This window comes from Stegostoma tigrinum, chromosome 22 (genome assembly GCF_030684315.1).
Source record: "Stegostoma tigrinum isolate sSteTig4 chromosome 22, sSteTig4.hap1, whole genome shotgun sequence".
NCBI lineage: Eukaryota > Metazoa > Chordata > Chondrichthyes > Orectolobiformes > Stegostomatidae > Stegostoma > Stegostoma tigrinum.
In genome coordinates this window covers 27550804-27568740 of record NC_081375.1, presented here as the reverse complement: position 1 = coordinate 27568740, position 17937 = coordinate 27550804, and the positions used below count along the sequence as shown (strand labels likewise).

Below are 17937 nucleotides of genomic sequence, written 5' to 3'. Positions count from 1 at the left end.
CATTTTGGGTCAGACGCAATTTGTCTGAGAGTTACTGCAAGTTTGCAATTTTACCTTTGTAGACCAGTTAATCTAATGTGGTAATATTTTTATATTGGTTTCTAAATTTACATGTGAGCATTTTTTCAGCAGATTGGAAAGGTGGTGAGATGTCTGCGCAAAATAGAGGTTTCTTGCCAGTGTTCCTATCTGTGCTGCAGTGAATGCTTCTGCATGCCTGACGTTGGGGGTAGGATATGTATGCTAATTAGCAAGGGAAATTTCAAGGGGTGTTTCTGTAATTTGAAAACAACATGGGTGCCAACTTCAGCTGTAATAAATTTAATTTAATGCATGTCAGTTACTTACGTCAGAAAACGTTTTTAATGATTGTTTTTATGTGGAGGGAATTTTCATTATCTGTATGTCTTCTCACTTCTATCCATAGCTAAGAGGGCAACAGCAACGCAGATTAATCCTATTTCAATTGTAAATTGAAGATTATGGAAAATGTTTGTAAATTGTGAAGCTATCCATAGATTGGATCATCTATTGATATTCTTTCCTTCTTCTAGTGACTACAAATGTAAAAGCTATTACCATGTCACTTGTTAAAAGACCCAATCTCCTGGTCTGACTCAGCAAATTTATTTATGGTTGAGTGGCACAGTTCAGCAAAGTCCAGCCACTTAACTCTTGCTCTGTGCTGAGTTGTGATTTTTTGAAAAAAATATTTGTTCATGGGACCTGGACGTGACTGGCATGGCCATAATTTGCTGCCTGTCTCTAATTACCCTTGAACACAGTGACTTAATCGGTCATTTTAGTAGCACTTGACTGTCAACAAAATTGCTATGCATTTGGAGTCACAGGTACATCAGATACCTGTTTCTGTGGTGGATTTGAACCCATATAAGCAGAACATAAGCCCGGGTCTCTGGATTATCAATCCAGTGATATTTCCTCTACGCCATTGTCACCCCCATTTCAATATAGTGGTAGAAGTTGCTGGTAAACACGAGCACCACAGCAATAATCTGTTCACAGTGTTATGGACTAGGCCAGACCCCCTCAAAATATTTTAAGAAGGTAGCCAAGACCTTAACATTTTCTTATTTTAAAAGTAGATCTGAAGCGGGTGTTCCAGGTGAGATGCAATTGGTCAAATCACTTAGCTTTAAGCAAAACACAATTTATTTAAACACTACAGTTGAAACACAAACAAAAAGTGGAATTTAGAATAACTTAATTATTGAAAGACCTAACTGACCCAATACAGAAACTTAGCTAATTGACTGTTCCAATATAGTAACATCTCATAAACATACCTCTCGGCAAAGAGGTAAATTCAAACACAGATTCTTACAGGCAGGAGGGAACAACATCCAGAAACATTTCAGAGAAAGTCAGAGTACTGCAGCTTGCAACACTTCTGGTACTCAAAACATCTTATGACTGCTACACCTAAAAAAAATTTAGAACAACTTGAAATTGGAGAACTGGTTGCACCCCTTCCATTGTTAAACTGTTATTCCCTCGTCTCTTTGTCACCTCTGCCGTTACAACCTCTCTTCAGAAAAACCAAGGACAAAATAACCTTTATAACGTCACAACTGATGTTCATTTTGGTTTCTGTCAAGACCACTCAATTCTTTGCTTCATTACAGCTCTGACCCAACCATGGACAAAGATCTGAATATCAGAGTTGAGATGAGAGTGACTGCCCTGACATCGAGTCAACATTTGACCAATAAAAACACCAAGGAGTTGTGATAAAATCAAAGTAAATAGGATTTGGGGAGAAAACACCACTAGTTGGAGGCATATCTAACACAAAGGAAAATATTTGAGATTGTTGGAGGCCAATCATCTCAGTACCAGGAATTGGTACAGGAGTTCCTCACGGTAGGGTCCAAGATGCAATCATCTTCAACTGTTTCATCAATGACCTCCCTTTCATCATGCTTAGAAATTTATCTGATCATTGCATGTTCAGTAGGATCCGCAATTCATTAGACACTGCAGACTACCAATATGTAATATGACCTGGACAACACTTAGGCTTGAACTGACAAATAACAAAAACATCTGTGCCATGCAAATGTCAGGCAATGAACATCTCAAACAAGACAGAATCTAACCAACATCCCTTGACATTCAATGTCATAACATTCACTGAATCCTCCATTATCGACATCCTGGACTGTACCATCAACAAGAATCTGAACTGTATCATCTGTATAAATGACGTGGCTAGAAGAACAAGTCGGAGACAGAATTCTGCAATAAATAGCTCACCAACTGACTCCACAAAGCCTGTCCACCATCTAAATGAAGCCAGGAGTGTGATGGAATACTTTCCATTTGCCGGGATAACTGTAGTTTTACCAATGTTTGATAAGCTGAACACCATTCAGGACAAAGCAACCCACTTGATTGGCACCAACAATTACCACATTCAACGTTCATTCCCTTCTCCAACAAAATAGTGGCAGCAGTATGTACTATATAAAAGAAACACTGCCGAAACTAACCAAGGCTCCTTCAACAGCACCTTCCAAATTTGTAACCTCTACTACCTAGAAGGCAAGAGCTTGGAAAAACCAAACAAGCTAGGTGATACAAGGAGCAACACACTGGATTTTGTACACTTAGTTTAAATTGGGCTTGTCTTTGAAATCCATCATGATATTATGGTACAAGTATTGGCCATTTGGGTGAGGCATCATGATGAAACTGGCTGTTTTAGAACTGTAGACAACAAAGTATCCCCAGAATCCTCATAATTCTCAGAAGAGGATTAGAAAGGAATAAAATGGAATTTAGAAAATGCAGGAATATTTGTGTTTTTAAGGTAAATCAAAGCAACTGCTAAGAATTACTGCAGAGGGAAAAAATCCTCTGTCATTTTATCATTTGGTAAATCATGACACAGCTTCCTTATTACCTATTCATGTTATTCTCTTTAGGTTTCAGCTGAACTACAAGAGAAAGAATGTAAACTACAGGAGGTGGAAACTTTGGTCCAATCGTTGACTCTAGAAAGAGATCAAGCAATATCTGCGTTGTCGAAACATGGTGTTTTTCCAGAACAGTATTCACAGGTGAAAGTTATTTATTAATGTATTATCATGTCAGGAATGTTTTGTCCCTGTTTTCTGCATCTTTCCCACTTTCTGTTCATAAAAACAAAAGACTGTAATGTGCTAATGGTATTGCAACCACTGGAGTCCTTTCTCCAAAACAGGGTGCTTCCTTAACGTGAGTTGTCAAAATTAGCAAGATTCTCCATTACGATAAAAATTCTGCCAAAGCCGTTTGGAAAGGAGCACTTTTTCATACAAGGCACCACAAGCCAGCACAATACTAGATAATTTCCTTCATACATGTAATCTATCTAGGATTGTACGAATGGTGTAAAGTAGTTCAGAAGGGCAGAAAGGTGACATAAGATGGCTTTGGCAAACAGAGTTAAGGGATTTTATAAATACATTAAGGGCAAAAGGGAAAGAATAGGCCCCTAAAGATCAGCAAGACCACCTAAATGTGGACCCACAGGAGATGGGGAAGATAGTAAAACAGTAATTTGCATCAGTGTTTACTGTGGAGAAGGATATGGACGGTATAGAATGTGGGGAAATAAATAGCACCATCTTGAAAAATGTCAATATAGTGAACTGGAGCCAAGAATATGTTAAAGCTACACTAATTTTCATTGAGCTCCTGCTTTAATATTCTGCTTAGCTTTGGAAGCCTTATTCTGGCAATGATGTTAAGGCCGTAGAGAGGATATCAAAGAAATTCACAAAGATGATATCACTGATGGGACATTAGTTACCTATAAATATTAGAACATTTAAAACAAAACAAAATAAGAGGAGAACTGTTAAAAACAAATGCAGGCCACATTGTGAAGATAAATCAGGAAAATCTATTTCACTGAATCGATGAGTTGAAAACTAGAAGGTGTAAATTTAAGATTAGGGGAAAAGAAAAGGTTTGAATACTTTTCCTTTTTATAGTATATTTGGACATGGGTTGAACCATTTAGAAATAGTAATGGAAACAGAGTCTGTAAGAGCTTTTAAAATGGAAATGTAAGAAAATTTGCATCACAAAATGCAAATTGCTGCACCAGTTGTGACCAGGAATTCACCACCTGTACAACATTTGATTTCAAAAGCTTTGAAACAGTTAGCAGCTCTGCAAATAAGGCATCAATAGGGATCAGAGATAACAAGGTGTAGAGCTGGATGAAGATAATAAAATGTGAGGCTGGATGAACACAGCAGGCCCAGCAGCATCTCAGGAGCACAAAAGCTGACCCTTCATCAGAGAGGGGGATGGGGTGAGGGTTCTGGAATAAATAGGGAGAGAGGGGAGGCAGACCAAAGATGGAGAGAAAAGAAGATAGGTGGAGAGGAGAGTATAGGTGGGGAGGTAGGGAGGGGATAGGTCAGTCCAGGGAAGACGGACAGGTCAAGGAGGTGGGATGAGGTTAGTAGGTAGGAGATGGAGGTGCGGCTTGAGGTGGGAGGAAGGGATGGGTGAGAGGAAGAACAGGTTAGGGAGGCAGAGACAGGTTGAACTGGTTTTGGGATGCAGTGGGTGGAGGGGAAGAGCTGGGCTGGTTGTGTGGTGCAGTGGGGGGAGGGGGTGAACTGGGCTGGTTTTGGGATGCGGTGGGGCAAGGGGAGATTTTGAAGCTGGTGAAGTCCACATTGATGCCATTGGGCTGCAGGGTTCCCAAGCGGAATATGAGTTGCTGTTCCTGCAGCCTTCGGGTGGCATCATTGTGGCACTGCAGGAGGCCCATGATGGACATGTCATCTAAAGAATGGGAGGGGGAGAGGAAATGGTTTGCGACTGGGAGGTGCAGTTGTTTATTGCGAACCGAGCGGAGGTGTTCTGCAAAGCGGTCCCCAAGCCTCTGCTTGGTTTCCCCAGTGTAGAGGAAGCCACACCGGGTACAGTGGATGCAGTATACCACATTGGCAGATGTGCAGGTGAACCTCTGCTTAATGTGGAAAGTCATCTTGGGGCCTGGGATAGGGGTGAGGGAGGAGGTGTGGGGGCAAGTGTAGCATTTCCTGCGGTTGCAGGGGAAGGTGCCGGGTGTGGGGTGGGGTTGGAGGGGAGTGTGGAGCGAACAAGGGAGTCACGGAGAGAGTGGTCTCTCCGGAAAGCAGACAGGGGTGGGGATGGAAAAATGTCTTGGGTGATGTGGTCGGATTGTAGATGGCAGAAGTGTAGATGGCGGAGGAATATAGCAGGTCAAGCAGCACCAGGGGAGCATAAAAGCTGATGTTTCGGGCCCAGATCCTTCTTCAGAATTGGGATCATCCTGCTCTTCTGTCAAGAGACAATATCGTGTTGGGTCATTGCCTTTCACAAACTTTTCGTTTTCAAAATCAGCTTGTTCAGCCATCAGCAGTGCAGCAGATTATCTCATCTGATACCACCAAAGTTTTGAGACTACATTCTCAACATTTCTTGCAGCTGGAAGGATGTTCATCAATCAGGATAAAATTTTGGAAAATGTTTTTAGAAGGATTTGGGAATGTGCGGGACAATTTGATTAATTGAAATTCTTTCTCATAGCCCATTACTCATAAATGCATTGATGTGTCCAGCACAGAAAGAGCCTATTTTCCCATTGTGTACACACTAGTCAACATCTACACTATTTCCACATGGCCTCTTTCAATGTACACTTCTATATTCAATATTTTTGTATTTAAGACTGGTGAAGCTCATACAGAGAATGTAGAACGTGGACCTAGACAGATTTGAAAATGAGGAAAAATATTTCAAAATTAGTATTTTGATTGAGAGTAAGTGGAGTTGCTCAAGGAAAGGCAACATAATTTTGTGGAGCATTTTGTTGAAAAGTGTGTGAGGCGCAGGTTTGAAAATATTGGAGTTTTGTGTATGTTTGCGGCATAGATTTGAAATCTTTGAACAAACTGTAATTGAACTTCTCAGTTTTGGAATAGAAAGTTTGGAAAATATTGAGTGATTTGGTTGAGACTGGTAATAGGAGAATGTGATGTTAAGGAGGTTGTTATAAATATGGATTTTGTAAGGTTGTTATTTTTGGGACTTATTAATTTAGGGTGAAAGGGAGGAATGAAGGAGATCATGTGACATATTCTGCAGTTCACCTAACAGCAAGCTGGGTGACTTGCAGATTTCAAAATAATGCTTTCTTGAGGTCTACTCTTGATATTTTCTTGGTTTTTTTAAATGTTTGGGATTCCTTTTTCATTCTCTCTAATTCATTTACTAGTTGATGCAGTCACGTAATAACAATACTTTTACATTTGTCTTGATGTTTTGGGTCTTTGTTCTCTAAGAAGCAGAATGAGGATCATCAATATCCTCCATAATTATCAATCCTCTACTAAATGTAAAGCCGTTACACAACAAATCTCTGAATATCCTAGACACCACAGTATTTAAATTGGTACAACTGACGTATGTTAACAACAGAAGATTTTTCAAAATAACAGACACCTTTCTAAATACAAAAAGTCAGTACCCTAAACATAGCTTCTGTAGGACTGGTGAAGTTGCAGCTGATGCATTTCCATGACCTACACACACAACTGGAGTATTTTAACCAATCCCCACACTCAATGACCACATGACTTGCTGCTTCATCTTCCCTTGTTAACAGTTGACATACAGTGTTCATTTCATCAGCATCCACTACATTTCCCTGTATTGGAACTCTTGAAGTCCTATTGAAATTCTCTGTTAATTTGCAAGGAGTTCAACACTTCAGTAAAGTCAAGTATTCTTGGCTGCTTTAGCTCCCAGTGAGCTGAATATTTTACCGTTGACAGGTTTAAAACAGTTTTCTCTCTCTTTATAACCTCCTCCTTATATACTCTCCCCTTGGTTGGATGGGTACGACTCCGACAATACTCAAGAAACTTGAAACCATCCAGGACAAAGCAACCACATTTTTCACCACATCTACAAACATCCACTCCCTTCACCACCAACACTCTGTAGCAGCAGTGTTTACTATCAGAATGCGCTACAGAAATTCACCAAAGATCCTCAAACACCACCTTCCTCACCAATGACTACTTACATCTAGAAGGTAAAGGGTAACAGATACATGGGAAAACCACCACCAGCATCTCTCTGAGCTACTTCCTATCCTGACTTGAAAATACATCACTGTTCCTTCACTGCTGCTGGGTCAAAATCCTGGAATTCCCTCCCTCATAGCATTGTGGGTCAACTCATAGCAGGTGGACTGCCGCAGTTCAAAAAGGCAGCTCATCACCACCTTCTCAAGGGCAGCTAGGGATAGGCAATAAATACTGGTCAGCCAGTGATGCTCACGTCTCATGAATATACTTTTTAAAAACCTAGATGAGGGGAAGGAAGGCTGTTGTGGCACAATGATAGTGTCCCTACTTCTGAACTATAACGTCCTGATTCTCCACCTATATGCTCCTGCAGTGCATTGAAACAGATGATTAAAAATGTCGGGATGAGGGGAATGAAGGCAAGCTAAATTAGTAGACAGTACAAAGATAGGTAGGAACGTGTGTTGTGAAAAGAGATTGCAGTCAGATGTAGATAGATTTTTGCTCACTCACATAACCTAACAGAAGGATTATAATGCGAGAAAGAGTGAAATTGTACACTTCAGCAGGAAGAAAATCAAAAGAATTACTTAAATGGAGAATGACCGACTGCAGCCAAGGTACAAAGAAATCTACTACGTGTGCCACTAGATGTTAGTATTGCATTTATAGTAAAATAATTGCACAGAGGCTGGTATACCGTCACCAAGTCACTCTTTATTCACATGTGGAGATTCCTTGACACTTATCCAGCTCCCTCAGAGCCAACTCTCAGAGTGCACTGGATGTGTGACACTCCTGTCCTTATCTGTCAGCCGGGGGTTCCTGGATAATAAAATGTGAGGCTGGATGAACACAGCAGGCCAAGCAGCATCTCAGGAGCACAAAAGCTGACGTTTCGGGCCTAGACCCTTCATCAGAGAGGGGGATGGGGTGAGGGTTCTGGAATAAATAGGGAGAGAGGGGGAGGCGGACCGAAGATGGAGAGAAAAGAAGATAGGTGGAGAGAGTAAGGGTGGGGAGGTAGGGAGGGGATGGGTCAGTCCAGGGAAGACGGACAGGTCAAGGAGGTGGGATGAGGTTAGTAGGTAGATGGGGGTGCGGCTTGGGGTGGGAGGAAGGGACGGGTGAGAGGAAGAACAGGTTAGGGAGGCAGAGACAGGTTGGACTGGTTTTGGGATGCAGTGGGTGGAGGGGAAGAGCTGGGCTGGTTGTGTGGTGCGGTTGGGGGGAGGGGACGAACTGGGCTGGTTTAGGGATGCGGTGGGGGAAGGGGAGATTTTGAAACTGGTGAAGTCCACATTGATACCATTGGGCTGCAGGGTTCCCAAGCGGAATATGAGTTGCTGTTCCTGCAACCTTCGGGTGGCATCATTGTGGCACTGCAAGAGGCCCATGATGGACATGTCATCTAAAGAATGGGAGGGGGAGTGGAAATAGTTTGCGACTGGGAGGTGCAGTTGTTTGTTGCGAACTGAGCGGAGGTGTTCTGCAAAGCAGTCCCCAAGCCTCCGCTTGGTTTCCCCAGTGTAGAGGAAGCCACACCGGGTACAGTGGATGCATTATACCACATTGGCAGATGTGCAGGTGAACCTCTGCTTAATGTGGAATGTCATCTTGGGGCCTGGGATAGGGGTGAGGGACAAGGTGTGGGGGCAAGTGTAGCATTTCCTGCGGTTGCAGGGGAAGGTGCCAGGTGTGGTGGGGTTGGAGGGCAGTGTGGAGCGAACAAGGGAGTCACGGAGAGAGTGGTCTCTCCGGAAAGCAGACAGGGGTGGGGATGGAAAAATGTCTTGTGTGGTGGGGTCGGATTGTAGATGGCGGAAGTGTTGGAGGATGATGCGTTGTATCCGGAGGTTGGTGGGGTGGTGTGTGAGAACGAGGGGGATCCTTTTTGGGCGGTTGTGGCGGGGGCGGGGTGTGAGGGATGTGTTGCGGGAAATACGGGAGACGCGGTCAAGGGCGTTCTCGATCACTGTGGGGGGAAAGTTGCGGTCCTTAAAGAACTTGGACATCTGGGATGTGCGGGACTGGACTGTCTTGTCGTGGGAGCAGATGCGGTGGAGGCGGAGGAATTGGGAATAGGGGATGGAATTTTTGCAGGAGGGTGGGTGGGAGGAGGTGTATTCTAGGTAGCTGTGGGAGTCTGCGGGCTTGAAATGGACATCAGTTACAAGCCGGTTGCCTGAGATGGAGACTGAGAGGCCCAGGAAGGTGAGGGATGTGCTGGAGATGGCCCAGGTGAACTGAAGGTTGGGGTGGAAGGTGTTGGTGAAGTGGATGAACTGTTCGAGCTCCTCTGGGAAGCAAGAGGCGGCGCCGATACAGTCATCAATGTACTGGAGGAAGAGGTGGGGTTTGGGGCCTGTGTAGGTGCGGAAGAGGGACTGTTCCACGTAACCTACAAAGAGGCAGGCATAGCTGGGGCCCATGCGGGTGCCCATGGCCACCCCCTTAGTCTGTAGGAAGTGGGAGGAGTCAAAAGAAAAGTTGTTGAGGGTGAGGACGAGTTCGGCTAGGCGGATGAGGGTGTTGGTGGAGGGGGACTGGTCGGGCCTACGGGACAGAAAGAAGCGGAGGGCCTTGAGGCCATCTGCATGCGGAATGCAGATGTATAGGGACTGGACGTCCATGGTGAAGATGAGGTGTTGGGGGCCAGGGAATTGGAAGTCCTGGAGGAGGTGGAGGGTGTGGGTGGTGTCACGGACGTAGGTAGGGAGTTCCTGGACCAAAGGGGAGAAAATGGAGTCCAGATAGGTGGAGATGAGTTCGGTGGGGCAGGAGCAGGCTGAGACGATGGGTCGACCAGGGCAGGCAGGTTTGTGGATTTTGGGAAGGAGATAGAAACGGGCCATGCGGGGTTGGGGAACAGTGAGGTTGGAGGCTGTGGGTGGGAGGTGCCCTGAGGTGATGAGGTCATGAATGGTGTTGGAGATGATGGTTTGGTGCTCGGGTGTGGGGTCATGATCGAGGGGGCGGTAGGAGGTGGTGTCGGAGAGTTGGCGTCTGGCCTCGGCGATGTAGAGGTCAGTGCGCCATACTACCACTGTGCCACCCTTGTCTGCGGGTTTGATGGTGAGGTTGGGGTTGGGGCCGAGGGAGCGGACTGGACCAGATAAATTAGGGAATTCATATTCTATGAGGTCCACCTGGCTGACATTGTTACCGTCACTACATATAGTAAGTAATGAAGGTGGCTAGTTGAATACTACTCTTTGAATATAATAGGAGTTAAATATAAAAGAATGGAATAATAACAAAAAGTACAAGATAAACGCAACTGGTCAGGCAGTATCTGTAGAGTGATGAACAGTTACCATTTTGAGTCTATTATAACTTCTGAAAAGTTAGAAAAGCAAGGAATGACTTGATGGAAATTTTTAAGATCCTGGATGGTCATTACAAGGTGGATATGGGAATGATGTTTCCTCTTGTGGGTGAGTCCAGGACAAGGAGTACTGTTTAAAACTGATGGATTATCATTTTTAGGGGATTTTTTTTTCTCTAAGGGTTAAGGAACTTTGGACTACTGTGTGGAGACCATACTGAGGTTGCCTGTAAAGCACCTTATCATTTAGCCTCCGAAAACACTCTGTAAATAAATAGCCACCTGAAATAGTTACCCCAATTCCTAGTACTTGTGAAATTGTAAAACATCAAGCTGTCTGTCTCTATTTGATCTCTAGAAGAGCAAATTAATACATTAAGAAGTGCTAAATACAAGTGTAAAATTGTATAACATTTTGCAATGTTTTCTTCCTGTTTGAAAATTCAATGCTGTGTGTATTTGTCTCTTCTTTTAAGCTAATGGAATGACTACGCCCTCTGGTGGAGGGATATAACTAAATTTGATTGGGATTTAAGGTAGGCCAGGTTTTTCTGCTATTGGTGCCCATTTTGTTGCAGTTGTAGCTCATCTGGAGAGCATAGCTGGGAAAATTGATCAAGCATATGCAAGAAACATTGGCAGTTTAAACAAAAAATCCCTATGATATTCCTGTGAGTGTTATATTCCTATTGAGGGTGACCTGTTGAACCATAAGAAAATCCCATCTGCTGCATGTAAATCGGATTTAAGTTCTATACTGAAGTCCACAATGGATTTCTCTCCTTTACATACAGTGATCTGCCTCATTCAGAACCTGTGTGAAAGAAATATTGCAGAATGCTGGATAGCATCAGAGAGGTAAATGTGTTGCCAAAAACTTCCTTGTTGGGATAATGCACTTGTTAGAAAATATATGATGGTTTCATGATCTCCAACTTATCAGTGTTATCAACTTTATTGCAGGTGGCGGAAAGATTATTTCAGCATTGCAGTTTAGAATGTAATGGTATTTCTGTATGGGAATTCTGATATACCTCTACCTTGTTGCCACTGCATAAATTGATGGTCTATAGGATTATAAAGAGAAGCTCAGAGAGGATAACCTCCATCAGGTACCATTGGAGACAACTGTCACTTTATTGCTGAGAATTTGGTGCACATCTGCACCAGTAGCTCAGCATTGTCATGGCAGTAAATATCATGGGGGTACTCCTATGACAATATTTTTCCAGCAGCACGGGGATCATTTATAACTTTGGTCACTCTGCTACTGCTGCTGCATCAGGCACGTAACTGGTGCCCTGTTAGTGTGAACTTTCCATTTTTATTGCCTATACTGATTTACAGAGAGATGTAATCAACAAGACACACTTAACCATACTTGATTTTGAGCAAGCTATTTTCTTATCAGAACAAAATACCATTCTCTCAATGCACAATGTAACATAAAGCAGCTCATTATGTACATGAATGCAAACCATTCCAGCAGCTGCAGTTGTTCTTTCATTTTAAAATAGTCCCTAATGTCAATGCTATTCATAAATCCAAGGCAGGTTTCTGAATAGTTGCTTACTGACTAAGGCTACCCTTTATATCAGTGCCTGATGACACTGGTTTGGAATCAGAGTTAATTCCATCATGTTTATCGCTGAGTAGACCACAAGGATTGAGAAGACACTCTTCAAGTTTCTCTATTACAGCACTCTAGTACAGCCCTGTTAGTTGCCTTTCATTGTTTGATTTAGAGTCATAGAGCTATACAGCACGGAAGTAGACACTTCGGTCCAACTCATCTGTGCCAACCAGATATCCTAAATAAATCTAGTCCCGTTTGCTAGCATTTGGCCCATATCAATCTAAATCCTTCTGATTCATATACCCATCCAGATCCATTGTAAACGTTGTAATTGTACCAGCCTCCACCACTTCCTCTGGCAGCTCATTCCGTACACGCACCACCCTCTGTGTGAAATTGTTGACCCTTAGGTCCCTTTTAACCCTTTCTCCTCCCACCTTTAAACATATACCGGCTAATTTTGGACTCTCCTATCCCGTAGAAAAGACCTTGTCTATTCACCCTATCCATGCCTCTCATGAATTTATAAACCTCTGTAAGGCCACCCCTCTGCCTCCGGTGCTCCAGGGAAAGTAGCCTCGGGCTATTTAGCCTCTCCCTATAACTCAAACCCTCCAACCCTGGCAATGTCCTTGTAAATCTTTTTTGAACCATTTCAAGTTTCACAATATCCTGCCTATAGCAGGGAGACCAGAATTGCACGGAGTATTCCAAATGTGGCCTACCCAATGTCCTGTACATCTGCAACATGACCACCCTACTCCTATACTGAATGCTGATGAATAAAGGCAAGCATACCAAATGCCTTCTTCACAATCCTATCTACCTGTGACTCCGCTTTCAAGGAACTATGAACCTGAACTCCAAGATCTCTTTGTTTAGCAACACTGCCCAGGACCTTACCATTAAGTGTACAAGTTCTGTCCCTCATTTGCCTTCCCAAAATGCAGCACCTCATATTTATCTAAATTAAACTCCATTTGCCACTCCTTCACCCATTGGCGAATCCAGTCAAGATCCCTTTGTACTCTGAGGTAACCTTCTTTTCTGTCCAGTGCTCTTCCAACTTTGGTGTCAACTGCAGACTAACTAACCATACATCCTAAGTTCACATCCAAATCATTTTAATAAATGATGAAAAGCAGTAGATCCAGCACTGATCCTTGTGGTCAGAGACCTCTCTTTCCAATTGTGCCGCTCTTTTCCAAATCACATGCAGTGCATATTCCACCGAAGGGAATAATGGGGGGGCAAAAAAGACAAGAAAATTTCAAAAAAAAGTTCCAAACATGACTAGCTCAGGATGAGCCGGAAGGGAAGGAAGTTTCATTTGTGGCATTTTGCTGCATTCGCAGAAGGAGGAAGACCGTACCTGTGATTGCTAATCTAAGATTTTTCCTCATTTATTTCATTACACATTGTAGATTTTAGTCCCAGAATCTGATGCTCCCAATCAGTGAATCAAAGTTTCAAGTTCAGCCTGTGCCATTGCAATAAAGCATCGATTCCTGTTTGTAGATGAGAATAATACCACTTTAAATAGCCATAGTACAAACAAAGCTCTCATTGGTTATTCCTCAAAATATTGAATGCCATCTACTAACTTTCTCTTTCAGGATAACTCATTCTTTTGATTAAATTAAAATTTCTGCTACTTAAATTAGAAAGTGCTTTGGTCTTATTAACTATCGTGTAACATCCATTATTCTAAAACAAATAGAATAGGTGATGATTGAGGTAGGTTGAATGAGGGGAAGGGAGAGTAATTTATTCCATTAACAATTATTGTGTGTGTGACTGAGGCAAGGAAAATGCGACAAATTTAACCATGTCGCAGTGAACTTACTTCCCATTAAGCAATCCCCTAAGACTTGATACCACTATCAAGCAGCATGTAGAGTACCCAAAAAGCTCTCATTCTTCTGAGTGCGGAATTAAGTGAATGAGGCAAAATGTGGTAAAATTGCTAATTCATATTCCAGTGGATGAAGATTTCAGGAGTTAAATCAGGATGATGTATCACAGCCCAGAGTGTCTATTTTTATAACTTTGGCATGGTGGGAGGGACAGAAAGGATACATCAGATATTCATCCACAAGTGGAAGAGTGATGGTGCTGCTGTGTTTCCCTCTTACCATGTGTTGTATTTCCACATACTGACACTGGAATATTATCCTAAATTGCCTACAAGTTCAGGAGTGGGATTTAAACCTATAACTCAGAAATGAGAGCGCTATCAACTGAGCAGAATCACATAAAAGACCAAATTTCTGTCAGTAGCCATGATGAGCAATAAAACCTAGATGTCTGCATGATAAGTTGATGGCAAACAAACAATCACACAGGCTTTTGTGAAGTTGTCATTGAGGAAACACTTCTGGATGGAGGCTAAGGATAAAAAGCATGCCATGCCGTTATCTGGGATTTGATGATAAACCAGTCAATGTGTGAGAGAGAGAAGCATTGTAAATGATTGGAAATACGGGTAGTCTTGCTTAGTACATTAAAAACATGTTCCTAACTCCACTTGCCTTGTCTAAACGATGATTCTTTTAGGACCTTATTTTAAAGAAAAGAGAACCTTGTGAAATATTAGTTGCTATTTCTGTTACGTCAAGGATTCAAACGAATAGGCAAAATGAATGAACATCATCCTGTCCTCCCAAAAGAAGAGGTGCACAGTGCTAAAGAAAACATACATTTCTGAATTGTATATTTAATTACAAAAAGTATCACTGTATTTCTGTAATACTGGGTCCTGTTTTCTTGATTCTTTCTCTTTGCCATCAATTCTAGGCACTCTTCTTTTTCAGTCTTATGTCTTTTTTTAGTCTTTATTAATTCTTATTTTGTTATCTCCAGCTGAGGCAGAATTGTTGCAGATGGTCCGAGGTTTGATTTGTGCGATTCACAACCAACCATGCTAGATTAGATCTTTAAAAGTTACTCGCACTATGTTGCAGAATATCTTCTGAATTTGCTGAGATTTCCTCATTAATCACAAAGAACGCCCTTTGATAGCTCTTATTTTACTCTCGTTCTCAACCTGTGTTTTATCACATGAGCCTCTGATACAAAATTTAAAGTGGAGTTTTCATGTTTGTATAAATTCAATTTTGTCTTCTATCACATTTTGTCTTCAACCTGGCAGAATGCAATACATCAAAAAGGAAATATAAATAATGCAGAATTCCCTTCAGATGTTATTCGGAAGCTCCAGGAGCAGAATGTGAACCTGCGTACCGTTATTGCACAAATGAGGAAAGAGATGGAGATTCTGAGTGAGCAAACTCCTGCTAACCAAAGCCAGAACCAATCAGTTGATAAGATGGGATCACTCAAGAGCCTCAAAGAACCTTCTAAAGATATTATGACCTCATGCACTCCAGGTAACCAGCTTTTAGTCAAACTTTGAACACACAATCATGCCAATAAGTTCTTCATAGTTCCTTCAAATGCTCAGTTTATTAAGTAGCATATAGCTGAAAACTACAGTTCAGTTTGATTCTTGTTCTACGCTCAGGCAGATGGTTGGGACCAAAGTAATACCAAAGACATTAAAAGTTACTTTAAGTTCCTCAGGGGAAGGTAGGAAAATTTACATGAATTCTCCACACGATCTGGTGGGATTGTAAGAGCTTTGATTTCTTGCTTCTCTAACAGTTGAGAGTAAATGCCCTTCTGGCAGTTTTCTCATTTGAGAAGTTCACATCAGAGATTGAATGTGGAACTGACATGGTATATTGAATGGGGTTTTGGTTGGTGCAGAGTGATACCTAGAACAATGAGTGGGGACTCTGTACAGACTGCTATCTAACGCGGTGAAAGGCAACTTGATTTGTGCAGACTTGATACACAGTGCAGTGGGAGATTGATGGGGTAATGTGAATGTTTTGCAATGCTTTGGTCCATCTTTTCACAGCAAGTCCTTAATTTTAGTACGTTTTTATTCTAATTTCTGATTTCAGTCTGATTTTACTATTCTTTTATTTAATAAAATCAAAATGGATGTGGTGGCCATTAGAGTAAATTCTGTCGCACATAATAAGTTTGAAAGAAAACTTGCCTAAAATCTCAAAAAATGCCTGGAATCACATTCTTGTTTGTGAGCTCACTGTGCATGAGGCCGAGTAGAAGCACTTCTGAATAAGTCAGGTTGGACTTGAAATTTTAACTGTGTTTCTCTACCTTCATTGTTATTCCTTATTTTTCCAGCTTATACATATAATCTGAATAACTGTAAGATAATGTAACTTTTTTCTTTATTTCCTTATTTTGTATCTCAGGTTTATACCTAGGTACTTTTGTAGCTAAGGTGGTGCCGTATGGGTGACATTGTCAACTGTTTCACTGTACTCCTGTATTTGAGTATACGTGACAATAAACCTAATTTTAATTCTGTTCCAACATGTTAAAAGGCCTGCTGAGTTTCTCCAGCATTTTCTGTTTTTTTAACCATAAATGTTTACTGAGACTAAGTTTCTACATTTTGCCACAGATGTATAACAATGCGAGCAAACTGATGCAAAATTACTATATACTTTAAATTAAAATTTTTCCATTATTATTTCTCTACTCTTCAGAGTATGTTAAATCTTTGGAAAATGAGGTTCATGAACTAAAACAAAAGTGCAGAAAGTTGGAAGGACAACTAGAAGATATTTCAAAAACTTCCATTAAATCCAGTGTTCCCTTTCCAAACCTCCCTGTCACTGCAGACATTACCTATCTTCAGAACCACACTCATACTTTAAATGAGACTATAGGTAAGAATTATTTATTGTGGCAAAAATAAATATTTCGAAACATGCAGCATTTTAAATCATGCAATTTTTAAATCCTTCATTTTCCTCCAATCTCTTTTAATCTACAGGTTTACATACATAATATTTCAGCAGCAGCATTATATAGCTTATTGCTAATAATCAGTTTCAAGGATACCCAGCATCCTTAAATGTTATATGATACTCTGGATTCAATATCATAAATTGATTCTGCCCTTACTTCCACCATTGCAATTATTCCAATTCTTTGCCTTTTCTTACCGGATCCTTGTCTATGAATTTAGCCGTTTAATCCAACAGTTCTCTTTGTTGTTCCACAGGAATATCTTCCCCTTGTTTTAGAGCAGAAGTCCATCTTTATCTGAATATTAATCTTGAACCAATATTTTTACAAAATGAATGTACAACTTTGAAGTTGTTGGTGAATCCACCCAATATTCATTACAGGGGAATTATAATGTTGCCCACAAAATCACGCAATGTACAATTGATGGATCAGCTATTTAGTTGTTTCATCACATCTATATTTGCTCATTCCAACAAGGATATGAGAGAGTGCATTATTAAGTTGTAGTGATGATAGATTCACAGAATGGTTGCAGCAAACTTAACTCTGCTCATCCCACGTCTGTCTATTTGTTCCCCTTAGCCCTGCAAATCTTTATCTTCAGATCCTCAGATGATCACCTCCTTTGCCTTTCTGTCCAATTTACTTCTGTCACCCTTGGTGATTAACGAAGGTAAGCTATCCCTCTTCTTTCTTCCTGTGAATCTGTATCCAGAGGCTGAGCTCCTGATCAAAAAGTGACATACAGCAAATAAATTGATTGCTTAGGAACCAATCTTAGAGACTGAGTGAGTAGTTCTGGATGTGAGTTTGCTCGCTGAGCTGGAAGGTTCGTTTTCAGACGTTTCGTCACTTTTTTTTTAAATTTGAAAAAATATACTTTATTCATAAGATGTACAAAAAAAAACCTATTTACACACCTACCCAGTCATGCAAGCCGCTCCGGGTTACCCAGGGGGTACATACACCAATTAAAGGAAAAAAACAAACAAAGAATGAAAAAAACAAAGCAAAGACCCTCTGATGAAGGGTCTAGGCCCGAAACGTCAGCTTTTGTGCTCCTGAGATGCTGCTTGGCCTGCTGTGTTCATCCAGCC

General features: G+C 41.5%; 1 protein-coding gene across 5 annotated transcripts in view; it reads left to right on the top strand.

The window, feature by feature from the left end:
- The window catches only part of ccdc57 (coiled-coil domain containing 57), a 175027-nt gene that overhangs the window by 102299 nt on the left and 54791 nt on the right, over positions 1 to 17937 (top strand). For 4 of the 5 annotated variants that reach the window (XM_048555362.2, XM_048555363.2, XM_048555364.2 and 1 more), the window contains exons 10-12: positions 2949 to 3083; positions 15141 to 15378; positions 16573 to 16755. In XM_048555362.2, the coding sequence (XP_048411319.2) occupies positions 2949 to 3083; positions 15141 to 15378; positions 16573 to 16755 (556 nt within the window). The remainder of the gene's footprint in view (positions 1 to 2948; positions 3084 to 15140; positions 15379 to 16572; positions 16756 to 17937) is intronic. The other variant, XM_048555365.2, reaches the window with a different exon arrangement.